The sequence below is a fragment of the Eurosta solidaginis genome, chromosome 5 (genome assembly GCF_040869045.1).
Source record: "Eurosta solidaginis isolate ZX-2024a chromosome 5, ASM4086904v1, whole genome shotgun sequence".
Lineage (NCBI taxonomy): Eukaryota > Metazoa > Arthropoda > Insecta > Diptera > Tephritidae > Eurosta > Eurosta solidaginis.
Window position 1 is genome coordinate 165746043 of NC_090323.1, and position 14751 is coordinate 165760793.

A 14751-nucleotide genomic window follows, 5' to 3' on the forward strand; every position below is an offset into this window, starting at 1 on the left:
CTTCAATAGACGATATCGATACTTCAACTTGCTGGGATGTCTCTTCTGAAAACAAGAATTAAAAATTATTATTATAATTACATACAACTAGACAGATAGTATCTATAAAATATAAATCGGAAAATCGGCAACCGCTTTCTTCATGTTTGTCATCTCTTTCCGTTTTGCTGAAATCGCGTTCGTTGATCACAATTCTTTTGACCAACTCGTTGATCTTGGCTACATGTTCCTTTGTAAATGATTGATTAAGTGATCGAACCCATTATATACATGTATAACTATCAATATTGAGATAACACAGGGGCAGTATCGTAGATCATGAAGGAAACTGGTTTTTAAATCACAACAGACTTTTAAATTTTAAGACGGATTGATGGAATATGTGAACTCGTGACTACGGTTAAACCAAAAATGAATGTTATTTTTATAGCATATTACACATTTTAATATACGTGACCCGGTCTATGAAAAGGTGGCTTATGACTCAAAAAAGAAATTTCGAGAAACAGCTGTTAAAGATAAACAATGCATTTCTTCAGTTTCTTAGTAGTTTTTCTTTTGCATTATGAACAGTCATGCCCAAAAGGCAAAGCACAAACCAGTTTCTGACCGATATTTTGGCTCCATTACCATCGAAAAAAATGCTATCAAAAAAATCTGAGGATGCTTCACCAGCCACCAAAGTGGCATCGAAGGAACCAAAGGCTTCATCGTCTTTCATTTGTGCTCTTTTTCTCTACATTTTTAGTACACTTCTAAGCAAGTTAAGACTTTCTAGTTTTCACCACGTGAAAGAGCGTCTCAAAAACTATCGAAACCAGAAAAAAAATGGAAAATTTGTTTTTGAGTCATAAGCCACCTTCTCATAGACCGGTTCACATATATTGTTTAAGTCAAATTGGGATTCGATCATATACATACGTCATGCTTGGCTACTGCCGTATGTGCAATGACTTTAAATAATGCAAGTGGCCTTCGAAGAAACGAAGCCTTAAAAGACTATTCGTTCTTTTGAGCTATCGTTCACAACACCGAATGCCCAGAATTTCGCTTTTGTTCCTGAAGAAAAAAGTCATACACAATCTAAGGACCATTTTCATAAAATCAATATATGAGAGTCCAGCTTTCTAACTGAGCCATGCTTGGTTTGCCAACACCAAAATTGAAAATATCGTCAAAGTAAATACATACATATCTCAAAGGTTTTCCCATTTAATCATATCCAATGATTTAAATTGGCATAAATAACTGGAGAGTAGCAGTCGCTTTAAATATAAAGGCTGGTGAACCAATTGCACCTAAGACTCATTAAAGCTGAACTCAAGAAATATACTGTTCTTGCAGTGTCCAGGAGATAAAGCGCTGAGGTTCCTTAAGGAACTATTGATAAAGCTCTCACAGCTCTCTCTCGAGAAAACAGCCCTTACACTAAAACAGCAATTTGAAGTGAGTTTGCTTTGGAGCGAAGATCAATTGTAACTACTTAAAAGTTACAAGGTCGCGTGTGACCAATTCAAATGCCTTTAAAAGGAACTGCCGATAAAATAATAGTTTTTCCATTCTTGTACATTTAAGCGCGTGGCGAAACCTTCCACAAGCGCGGGTGGTAGTTTTTAATATTAACACATTTGCTGTAATTGCCTCAAAAACTTACTCCTAGGCTTCAGACATTTTCAGGTAGCAAGATTTATAATAAGTTCTTTTATTTTCACCATTGAATCTAAAAATCATAACTGGAAATCTTCCGTACAGAAAATTTAAATTTCAGAGCACTACTGCCGTTCTAAGAAAGAATGTGTGTATCCGCGTTTTTTATACTCAGCTGAGCAGAGCTCAGAGTATATTAACTTTGTTCGCATAACGGTAATCGTTAACTGCATAAACTAATCGAGATAGATATAGAATTCTATATATCAAAATGATCTGGGCGAAAAAAGAAATTCATTTTGCCATGTCCGACCGTCCGCCCGTAAACACGATAACTTGAGTAAATTTTGAGGTATCTTGATAACATTTTGTATGTAGATTCCTGGGCGCTCATCTCAGATCGGTATTTAAAATGAACGAAATCGGTCTACAACCACGCCCACTTTTTCGATATCGAAAATGTCGAAAAACCGAAAAAGTGCGATAATTCATTACCAAAGCTAAAGCGATGAAACTTGGTAGGTGCGTTGACCTTATGACCCGAAATAGAAAATTATTAAAATTTTGGACAATGGGCGTGGCACCGCCCACTTTTAAAAGAAGGTAATTTAAAAGTTTTGCAAGCCGTAATTTGGAAGTCGTTGAAGATATCATGTTGAAATTTGACATGCACGTTACTCCTATTACTATGTGTATGCTAAATAAAAATTAGCAAAATCGGATGACGAACACGCCCACTTCAAAAAAAAAAATTGTTTTTAAGTCAAATTTTAACAAAAAATTTAATACCTTTACAGTATATAAGTAAAGTATGTCAACATTCAACTCCAGTAATGATATGGTGCAACAAAATACAAAAATAAAAGAAAATTTCAAAATGGGCGTGGCTCCGCCCTTTTTCATTTAATTCATCTAGAATACTTTTAATGCCATAAGTCGAACAAAATTTACCAATCCTTGTGAAATTTTGTAGGGGCATATATCCTATGACGATAACTCTTTTCCGTGAAAATGGGCGAAATCGGTTGAAGCCACGCCCAGGTTTTATACACAGTCGACCGTCTGTCCTTCCGCTCGTCCGTTAACACGATAACTTGAGCAAAAACCAATATATCTTTACTAAACTTTAGTTCACGTACTTATCTGAACTCACTTTATCTTAGTGTAAAAAATTGACCGAAATCCGACTATGACCACGCCCACTTTTTCGATATCGAAAATTACGAAAAAGGAAAAAATGCCATAATTCTATACCAAATATGAAAAAAGAGATGAAATATGGCAATTGGATTTGTTTATTGACGCAAAATATAACTTTAAAAAAACTTTGTAAAATGGGTGTGTAGTAGAAGTAAGTAGAAGAAAATGAAAAAGTTCTGCTGGACGAAATCATAAGCCCTTGCAATCTTGGCAGGAATAATGCTCGTGGTATTACATATATAAATAAATTAGCTGTACCCGACAGATGATGTTCTGGGTCACCCTGGTCCACATTTTGGTCGATATCCCGAAAACGCCTTCACAGTCCCTTTTAAACCCTCATTAACACCAAATCGTACAAACGCATTCCAGTCACCTCGGGTCTCGAAAAGGCGTCCACCTGTAGAACTAAGGCCCACTCCCTTTTAAAATACTCATTAACACCTTTCAATTGATACCCATATCGTACAAACACATTCTAGAGTCACCCCAAGTCCATCTTTATGGCTATATCTCGAAAAGGCGTCCACCTATAGAACTAAGGCCAATTCCCTTTTAAATACTCATTAACACCTTTCAATTGATATCCATATCGTACAAACACATTCTAAAGTCAACTCTGGTCCACCTTTATGGCGATATCTCGAAAAGGCGTCCACCTATAGAACTAACGCCCACTCCCTTTTAAAATACTCTTTAATACCTTCCATTTGATACCTGTATCTTACAAACAAATTCTAGAGTCACCCCTGGTCCACCTTTATGGCTATATCTCGAAAAGGCGCCCACCTGTAGAACTAGGGCCCACTCCCTTTTAAAATACTCATTAACACCTTTTAATTGATACCCATATCGTACAAACACATTCTAGAGTCACCCCAGGTCCACCTTTATGGCGATTTCTCGAAAAGGCGTTCACCTATAGAACTAACGCCCACTCCCTTTTAAAATACTCTTTAATACCTTCCATTTGATACCCATAACTTACAAACAAATTATAGAGTCACCCCTGGTCCACCTTTATGGCTATATCTCGAAAAGGCGCCCACCTGTAGAACTAGGGCCCACTCCCTTTTAAAATACTCATTAACACCTTTCAATTGATACCCATATCGTACAAACACATTCTAGAGTCACCCCAGGTCCACCTTTATGGTGATATCTCGAAAAGGCGTCCACCTATAGAACTAACGCCCACTCCCTTTTAAAATACTCTTTAATACCTTCCATTTGATACCCATATCTTACAAACAAATTATAGAGTCACCCCTGGTCCACCTTTATGGCTATATCTCGAAAAGGCGCCCACCTGTAGAACTAGGGCCCACTCCCTTTTAAAATACTCATTAACACCTTTCAATTGATACCCATATCGTACAAACACATTCTAGAGTCACCCCAGGTCCACCTTTATGGCGATTTCTCGAAAAGGCGTCCACCTATAGAACTAAGGCCCACTCCCTTTTAAAATACCCTTTAATACCTTCCATTTGATACCCATATCTTACAAACAAATTCTAGAGTCACCCCTGGTACACCTTTATGGCTATATCTCGAAAAGGCGTCCACCTGTAGAACTAAGGCCCACTCCCTTTTAAAATACTCATTAACACCCTTTAATTGATAGCCATATCGTACAAACACATTCTAGAGTCACCCCAAGTCCATCTTTATGGCTATATCTCGAAAAGGCGTCCACCTATAGAACTAAGGCCCACTCCCTTTTAAAATACCCTTTAATACCTTCCATTTGATACCCATATCTTACAAACAAATTCTAGAGTTACCCCTGGTCCACCTTTATGGCTATATCTGGAAAAGGCGCCCACCTGTAGAACTGGGGCCCACTCCCTTTTAAAATACTCATTAACACCTTTCAATTGATACTCATATCGTACAAACACATTCTAGAGTAACCCCAGATCCACCTTTATGGCGATTTTCCCTTATTTTGTCTCCAAAGCTCTCAGCTGAGTATGTAATGTTTGTTTTTTTTTGAAGATTAGTCATTCACGAAAGCGTCGCGTATCAGAAGTTCAACCATTTTTTTGCATAACCAGAAAGATCAAATCCAAATTATTTTCAACACAAAAACAGCATATGTAGAAAAGTTTCAAACAAGTTAAATTTAATATGTCAGTTTCAGTAAGAATGTAGATACGCACATTCTTTATTAGGACATCAGATTAGATAGGGAGTTCCAAGGACGTATCGACTTAATGAAAAATTTCATGAGCTGATGTTATCATACCGTATTTGAGGAGTTCCAAAACAAAACGCAATAAGTGCAGCCTTCAGTTTTTTTGAGTTATGAATGGAATTTAATTTTACTTTCTAAAACCTATGAATTATACTTTATAAAAATTAAAAAGCAGCAAATTTAACCATACTGGAACACTCAAAAAAAAAATAGTTCATAGCGAAACGCAATAATTTCATACATTTTTAACATTTTTGAAATTGAAAATTTTGTTATGTTTTTATGTAAGAAGATAAGTTGTGGAGTACTGTATGTAAAAGGACAATATGAGGAGTATTTTAAGAGTATTTAAGGAGCATACGAATACTACAAAACTGATCCTAATACATTAAAAAAATTTGGTCCAATTTATATTGCGATGCCCTAGGCCAGGATCACCTAAATACTTCACCTGGGTTTACTCCTCGCAGTAAATAATTTTTTTTAGACTAAAACGCACTTATTGCGGTTTGGTTTGGAACGCCTCGTTTGATGTATGTAGGGAGCACTTCCCTTGATAGTAAAAGAAAATTGAGCCTTGAGTGTAGATAATAAGGTTCCTTCGTATAGATTTTTTTGTGTTATACGAAGTATTCCATACACTATCCAAACAGTGCTGAAAATGTGGTATTTCCATGTCAACGTTAATTTTAGTGCTGTTGTTGTTGTTGTAGCGATAAGGACACTCCCCGAAGGCCTTGGGGAGTGTTATCGTTGTTGATGGTCGTTTGCCGGAGGCAGATCCGGTACGTTCCGTTAACAAGCACCAATAAGGCACCAGCCCGACCATCTCGGGAACGAATTGATATGACCACATGCAACCACGTTTTGTTTATGTAGCGACTTTGGCCAATTGCCTTCTGATACCCTTTTGTTTTAAGCTCAGACTTTGAGAGTAAATTCAATATGCTGAGTATACAGATTTTGTCGATTTGATTAGATCCGCAAAAAAAGCTAATCTGGTAAAAATTTAACTCGACTTGTTACGTCATATAGTATTATTACAAAAAAATCTCGCACATGAAGGCCTACATAAGTGAACGCGAACATAAATGGGCTAAGCGCCAGCATAGACAAAAAACTTTGTTTCCTTTTTTGATTTTAAGAGACGGATAACAAGCGCTCTTGATCAAAGCCAATAACAAGTTCGTTAAAAGTACTTAAAAACATTAAAAAAATACTTCACTATCAAACCAAAAACATGACTCATACACCCCCAAAACAAAATTATTGCGCATGCGCGAATTTATCATTGCTCTTTTCATAATTATTTATGTTCCTATTTACTTTACAATCAATAATTACAAATTATTTAAAGTCACGCAAAATATTTTTTCGGACTATAAATAGCATGTTCATTTTGCAAAATTTAATTATAACAGTTTCTTACCTTCAAATATTAAGTTGAATAAGGCAGCAAAAATGGTAAGTAAGCAGAGCCAAGCAATCGGAATTTAGATACATTTTCGAAAAAAGGATATCTAATATTGAATCGAAAAAATACTTTCATTTAACAGAAATTCCTTGCGATTGCATTTGTTGCTGTGTTAGCAGTTGTTGGAGCCTCAACATTATCGGCCAATTATCTGCCACCAGTTGCGGATAACAGTTTGTCTGTACATGAATATTTGGCACCCGTCGAAGAAGCGCCCACTAACCAAACTAAACTTGCTGACGATGGATACCGTTACAAGACGGTGCGGCGTCTAAAATATCGCCAACGTCGTGATGTTAACGAACTACCAGCAAGCCAATATTTGCCACCTGTCACAAATGCTGAGGATAGTTTGAATACTGAAGCTGTTGAGCCCGTTGCTGATGTCAAAACACAACTAGCCGATGAGGGCTACCGTTACAAGGTCGTACGTCGTTTGAAGTATCGTCAACGTCGCGATGTAAATGAGCTACCCAAAAATGAGTATTTACCACCAACAGCAGAGAGTGGAGATACTACGGTAGTTGAAGTTGCGGAGCCTGTAGCCGAAGAACAATCTAAGTTAGCCAATGATGGCTATCGCTATAAGGTCGTACGTCGTTTGAAGTATCGTCAACGACGCGATGTAAATGAGCTGCCCAAAAATGAGTACTTGCCGCCAACAAAAGAGGAAGCCGCAGATACCACTGTAGTTAAAGTTGCACAATCCGTTCCAGAAGCTGAAACTCAATTAGCTAATGATGGTTATAGGTATAAAGTTGTACGTCGTCTCAAATATCGTCAACGTCGTGATGTTAATGAGCTACCACAAATTGAATATATAGCACCAAGCGATTCAAAAGATGCTCCACAAAACGAGTATCTTCCACCCGTCGAAGAAGCAACAGAATCAGCTCTTTCAAAATCTGCTGAGCCTACTTCAGAGCAGGCAACTCAATTAGCTAATGATGGTTATCGTTATAAAGTTGTACGTCGTCTGAAATATCGTCATCGTCGTGATGTTAACGAACTACCACAAATCCAATATCTTGCACCGGCTGCTTCTTCAAAAAATGAGTATCTACCACCCATTGTAGAAGCTCAAGACAACGCACTCCCAAAATCTACAGCAACCACTCCAGAACAAGACACACAATTTTCTAGTGATGGTGATCGTTATAAGGTGGTACGTCGTCTGAAGTATCGTCAACGACGTGATGTGCATGAACTTCCACAAAACGAATATCTTCCACCCGCTGCGGAAGTTAAAGAAACAGCTGTTGCTTCTGAGGTTGCTGAACCCGACACTGAAGATGCCGCTACAGCTTTAGCTAATGATGGTTATCGTTATAAAGTTGTACGTCGCCTTAAATATCGTCATCGTCGTGATGTTAATGAACTGCCGGCTAATGAGTATTTGCCGCCAGCAACGATGGAAGGCCAACCAAGTATAAGGCAAGAGCCTGAAGTAGCAGCAGCTGTGCTCACTAATAATGGTTATCAATACAAAATTGTTCGTCGATTGAAATATCGTCGTCAATAAACAAATCAATTGCACTTTAGCGCAGATAATTCGAAAAAAGCTAAATATTCTTGTACAAACATAATTTAATTTAACATAGATTTAGGTATCCGCATAAGAGAGAATGGAAAGAAAGAGCACCAAAAAAAAAAATAGATTAATAAAACCTCAAAGAAAAATTTAACAAAGTTATATGTAAATACGATCTTATTACTCATCGTTGAGATTATAGCAGTTAATTCAATTATGTTGTATTCAAAAGTGTTCATTAGGGTGGTCAACAAGTAATAACCGGGTTGAACCATTGGAATGCTGCTCGTTGGTTCTAGAATCTAGATTACAATTAAAAAGATGATCTCCCACCCAGTTATATTCACTTAGGATCCATTTAAAATTATATTAAAGAGGGCTTAACCCTTTTCCGATTTGGCGCATTTTCCCGGAAATATTTCCTATTTAAGAAAATATAAGTAAAAAGGTTTGTCACGATACATAAGTTCTTCTTGGCTCTAATCTAGCGAACCAAAAATAAAGTCTTTTTGGAATGGGTTCCTGGTCATCAAGTACATGGAGATAATGAACAGGAAGACTACCTAGTCAAGCGAGTGATATAGTAGCATTCCATGGTCCAGAACACTTCGGAAGACTTACAAAGGCACGCACCAGAAAACAAAAAGTAACTAGGAATCAAAGCAGTTCAGACAAAACTGGTTTCAATGCCCATGGCAAAAGCAGGCCAAATTGTTTATACTCCACGCAACGAGAATTTCAGCCAAACTCACTAATCTTAGCAGAAAGTCTATCCGATACACAAATCTGTTGCTTTTGTGAGCTGGAGGATGAAAGGCCAGTTCACATTCTCCGCGAATGCACGCTCTGGGTGTATATATGATGAATTTCATATCAAATCCAATATGCGTTGAACCCAACCCCTCAGAATTTGATGAAATTTTGCATGGGATTACATCTTACCCACCCAAACACAACCTCATTTTTAGAAATTGCATTTTCGAAAAATTGTGGACGTGGCAAGGTATCGAAATATCCGAAAATATTAGAAAAATTACGATAATAGGTACTTTTAAAGTGTGATTACTACGGAATGGCTTTACCAATTTCAAAGATCTTCATACCATTAGAAAGGTATTGAAATAAGCTTTCAAAAAAATACACTGTAAAAAAATTTTTTTAAATAAAATTTAAAACTGAAAAAACACTTCGAAGATCAAGCGATTTTGAAAAATAAAATTTTATTTTAGAAAGGTCTATTTAATATATATAACATATCTGAAAACTAAAATTGGTTTTTTGTTGTTTTTTTTTAATTTGTTTAAGTAAATTAATCAACCAATTTGAAAAATTTTTATACCGTTAGAAAGGTATTAAAATCACCTTTGAAAACATAAACGTAAAGATTCTATATTACACTGAAAGAAACAAATTTTTTTAATTTTTTTCTAATTTTTTTTTTTCAAACTGGGAAAACACTTCAAAGACCAAGCGATTAAAAAAAAAAATTTTTTTTAGAAAGGTAGATTTAATATATATAACATATCTGAAAACTAGAAGGGTGTTTTTTCTTTCTTTTTCTTTTTTAATTTATTTAAGTAAATGCATCTCTTGGTTACTTTCTGATATTTTGATATCACGCGTAAACTAATCAAGAAAACTAGAAAGGTATTAAAATCACCTTTGAAAAAATACACTGTAAAAAATTTTTATTCCAGTGGGGTGCACCCCAGCTAACATCAAAACAACGGCTCCAATACTTCACGTACAAGGAAAAGGTCGGCGGCTCAATGTACTTGAGAACATGGAGATATACAAGTTAAAAACATTTGACGGCAGGATAATAAACGAACAAACCAACACTATCTCTGCCGAAATATTTGAACCCTTAAAACTAGTTTACAAAAAACAGCACAAGCCAGAAGGTACAGGAACCAAACACGTAACAATGAACAAGCAAAAACGAAAAATTTACCAAACGGCAAAAATCACCGATTTCTACCTACCGCAACCTACCGCTTAGCTGCCCAAGCGGTATGTCTAGATACCTACAAAAACAACCCTTGGAAAAGGTAACAACTCGGACGTATCAATACCGCGCACACACACACGCATATTAACGTTAACTACCACGGACACATAGATTGACATTACCGGCCACAGCACCCATGGACTATAAAAAACAACACAACGGATAGACACAGACCAGAACGAAACTAGGCATTGATATGGAATCAACTAATAAATACAGATGTGTGCAGCTATCAAGAAAATGCTCCTCTCAACTTCGAAACATTAAACGAAGCAGCGCTGATATCTGAGCATTTTCCAGAAGTCTCCGACATTCATCGTTGCCGTATTTGCGAAAGTTGTCGCTTTAAACTTAAGGATGCTATCAAGATTGCTGATAATCAGCGTTCTACTGAAACGGAAAGTGAAGAGGAACAAGAAATCTTGACTAGCGGTGAATTGTATTAAGAATATAAGGAAGTTCCAACATGCAGTAGCTATACTAAATCACTCGAACGCAACGAACTCGTCGACAATATAAATAAGCTAGTTATTCCTCAATTTGGAAGCCATCCATCGCCAATGAAGCGAAAATATTTAGAAAGGGATTCATACTGCAAAAAAAAAACACAGCAAATTGCGCAAAGTATTTCGGATTCACTTGGAGGTGGTTCACTGTCAACTTTATCAGAAGACCTAAAGAAGATCAAAGCTTACTACGAACAAATTTTGGAGAACATGAAATATCAAATCGAAAACTGCTCAAATAATTTGGATAAGCAAAAAATAATATCTCTATTACCAAACACCATGACATCTAAGGAAATTAAAGAAATTTTTGGGCATGATTTATCTTACGAATTGATAAAAATTAGCAAAGATATACAAAAAAATAAAACAAAGTTTTCGGAGGTTAAACGCTCTAGCATGGACAGGGGTAGTTTACCTGAACAAACTAGTAAGTAAGCAAATATTCCGAAAGTCAGCAGTATGAGCTGCGCAAAGTTGTATATTAAATCTAAATAAATAAAAATAAAAAAGTTACTTTATCAAGTGTATGTCTATTTATTGTGCGTGTCTGAAAAATTTGATAATACGATTCTTGTTCGAATCTATTAGAATACTTAGTCATAGTATCTGTATCTGTATAACTTCCAAAGTATAGCTAGGTACCATTTTTGTCACACAATAATAGCAAAATAAAAAAAGTTAACAAGAGATGGTTTTACTTATAAATTTTTTTAAAAGAAAAAAAACACCATTCTAGTTTTTATATTAAATCAACCTTTCTAAAAAAATTTTTTTTTTAATCGCTTGGTCTTTGAAGTGTTTTCCCAGTTTGAAAAAAAAAATGTAGAAAAAAATTTAAAAAAATTTGTTTCAGTGTAATATAGAATCTTTACAGTAAATTTTTTCAAAGGTGATTTTAATACCTTTTTAACGGTAAACAAATTTTTGAAATCAGTTGATTAGTTTACGCGTGATATCAAAATATCAGAAAGTAACCAAGAGATGCATTTACTTAAATAAATTAAAAAAAAAGAAAAAAAAAACACCCTTCTAGTTTTCGGATATGTTATATATATTAAATCTACCTTTCTAAAAAAAATTTGTTTTAATCGCTTGGTCTTTGAAGTGTTTTCCCAGTTTGAAAAAAAAAAAATTAGAAAAAAATTAAAAATTTTTTTCCTTTTCTTACCTATTATCGTCATTTTTCTAATATTTTCGGATATTTCGATACCTTGTCACGCCCACAATTTTTCGAAAATGCAATTTCTAAATATGAGGTTGTGTTTGGGTGGGTAAAATGTAACCCCATGCAAAATTTCATCAAATTCTGAGGGGGTCGGGTTCAAAATGTACGTTTTTTTCAGCCTTTGATATGAAATTCATCATATGTAGTAAAAAGCATGAAGAGGTACTTAAATGAATTAAAAGCCTCCACATACTATGCTTGGCCGAAAGGTCAAGCACAACAGATCTAAATAATAGTCACAGTGCATCGAGACCTAATAAAGATCTAAATAACAAGTAAGGAAGGCTAAGTTCGGGTGTAACCGAACATTATATACTCAGCTGAGAGCGTTGGAGATAAAATAAAGGAAAATCACCATTTAGGAAAATGAACCTAGGGTAACCCTGGAATGTGTTTGTATGGCATGGGTATCAAATGGAAAGTATTAAAGAGTATTTTAAAAGGGAGTGGGTCATTGTTCTATAGGTGGACGCCATTTCGGGATATCGCCATAAAGGTGGACCAGGGGTAAGTCTAGAATGAGTTTGTACGATATAGGTATCAAATGAAGGGAGGTAATGAGTATTTTAATAGGGAGTGATCTTTAGTTCTATAGGTGGACGCCATTTCGAGATATCACCATAGAGGTGGACCAGGGGTGACTCTAGAATCTCTTTGTACGATATGGGTATCAAATGAAAGGTGTTAATGAGTATTTTAAAAGGGAATTGGCCTTAGATCTATAGGTGGACGCCTTTTCGAGATATCGTCATAAAGGTGGGCCAGGGGTGACTCTAGAATGTGTTTGTACGTTATGGGTATCAAACTAAAGGTATTAATGAGGGTTTTAAAAGGGAGCGGCCGTTAGTTTTATATGTGAAGGCGTTTTCGAGATATCGACCAAAATCTGGACCAGGGTGACCCAGAACATCATCTGGCTAATTTATTCGTATACGTAATGCGTATGGCATTAAAAGTATTCTAGACGAATTAAATGCAAAGGGCGGAGCCCCGCCCATTTTTGTATGTATGTATTTTTGTATTTTGTTGCACCATATCATTAATGGAGGTGAATGTTGGCTTACTTATATACTGTAAAGATATCAAATTTTTTGTTAAAATTTTACTTAAAAAAATTTTTTTTTTTAAGTGGGCGTGTTCGTCATCCGATTTTGCTAATTTTTATTTAGCACACAAATAGTAATAGGAGTAACGCTTCTGCCAAATTTCATCATGATGTCTTACACGACTGCCAAATTACAGCTTGCAAAACTTTTAAATTACCTTATTTTAAAAGTGGGCGGTGTCACGCCCATTGTCCAAAATTTTACTAGTTTTCTATTCTACGTCATAAGGTCAACCCACCTACCAAGTTTCATCGCTTTATTCGTCTTTGGTAATGAATTATCGCACTTTTTCTGCTTTTCGAAATTTCCGATATCGAAAAAGTCGGCGTGGTTGCAGTCCGATTTCGTTCATTTTAAATAGCGATCTGAGATGAGCGCCCAGGAACCAAATTTCATCAACATACCTCAAAATTTACTCAAGTTATCGTGTTTACGGGCGGACGGACGGACGGAAGGACATAGCTAAATGAATTTGTTTTTTCGCCCAGATCATTTTGATATATAGAAGTCTATATCTATCTCGATTAGTTTATGCCGTTACGGATTGCCGTTATGCGAACAAAGTTAATATACTCTGTGAGCTCTGCTCAGCTGAGTATAATAATAATATTTACGGAATCACCACGTTTTTGTATTCACCAAAAATAATATATAATCGTAAAGTGGGCGTGGTTATAGTCCTTCTCTTGATTATTTTATGTAGCAAATGTTTTCTTATTTAAATTTTTGATAGAGTTTACGTTTTAAAACCGGCTGCCGTTTTGAAAACGGATGCTTTCTTGAAATCAGCTAGTTTTTTAGACCCGAATCATTTATGAAAACCGAATTTTTTAGTACTGGGTACTTTTTGGAAAGCGATTACTTTTTATAGAAGCAAAGGCTCGGGAAAAGGAACAACAAAAAATAGTTTGCTTACAGTATGGAGTAATACTGAATGTAACCGAAACCGAAACCGGACAGCTTGTTTATCAATTTTTTATTAAAGGGTTAACGATGTGTTGTGGATCGGTTATGAGAATATTATTAATTTTATGTCGACGAGTTATCAATTTGTTATGGAAATGGTTTCGATATACTACCGAAAGATTATTGACTATTTATCGAAAAGTTTCGATGTGTAATAAATGGCAGTCGAAAATTTTGAATTTTTTTATCAAAATGATATCAGTTTTTTACCAAAAAGCTATCGATATGTTATCGACTAGATATCGATCATTGAATATCTATTGATTATGTGTCGTAAAATTTTCGATACTTTGTCAAAAAAATTTCTATTTGTCATCGAAATTTTATCGCTTTGTTATCGTAGTGTTACCAACTTGTTATCGGCGTATTATAGATTATTTATTGATTTGTTTTAAAAATGTTATCGATTTTGAATCGAAAAGTTATCGATTTTTAATCGAAGTGTTATAAATTTATCATCAATTTGTTCTCGACGAGTTACGGCTTTTTTGTGAAACAATTGCCGCTAAAACTTCAATATGAAATCGGCGAAAAGAAGCCGATCAAAAACCATTGTCCAGGCGCTAAAAAGCTGATAACTCGCCTACAATAGTTCATTATAGATAATAAACATATAACAAAACGATAAGAAGCCGACGAAGTTCTGCTCAAAAAGCCCGAAATAATTTGTTTCTGGTGACTTTGCCTCTGTAGTAATTTAACTTCAACCCCTTAGCGGGCTGTAGTTGACTTAAAACATATAATTTCTTATATAAATCTTAAATTTTGAGATATAAGGGCTAATAGACTGGTACCAAATTTATGTACATACATATATAGGCTAAGTGGGTCAGCTGTTATTTGATCATGTCTTTTATTTAAATAACTTAGGGATGATAAATA

The 14751-nt window shown here is 35.5% G+C and overlaps 1 protein-coding gene across 1 annotated transcript; it reads left to right on the forward strand.

Annotated features, from left to right (window-relative positions):
* Positions 1-6477: 6477 nt before the first annotated feature.
* Positions 6478-8140, forward strand: LOC137253375 (uncharacterized). The gene is made up of 2 exons (XM_067790165.1): positions 6478-6511; positions 6604-8140. The coding sequence occupies exons 1-2, from the start codon at positions 6509-6511 to the stop codon at positions 8041-8043; spliced, it is 1443 nt and encodes a 480-aa protein (XP_067646266.1). The 5' UTR covers positions 6478-6508; the 3' UTR covers positions 8044-8140.
* The last annotated feature ends 6611 nt before the right edge of the window (positions 8141-14751 follow it).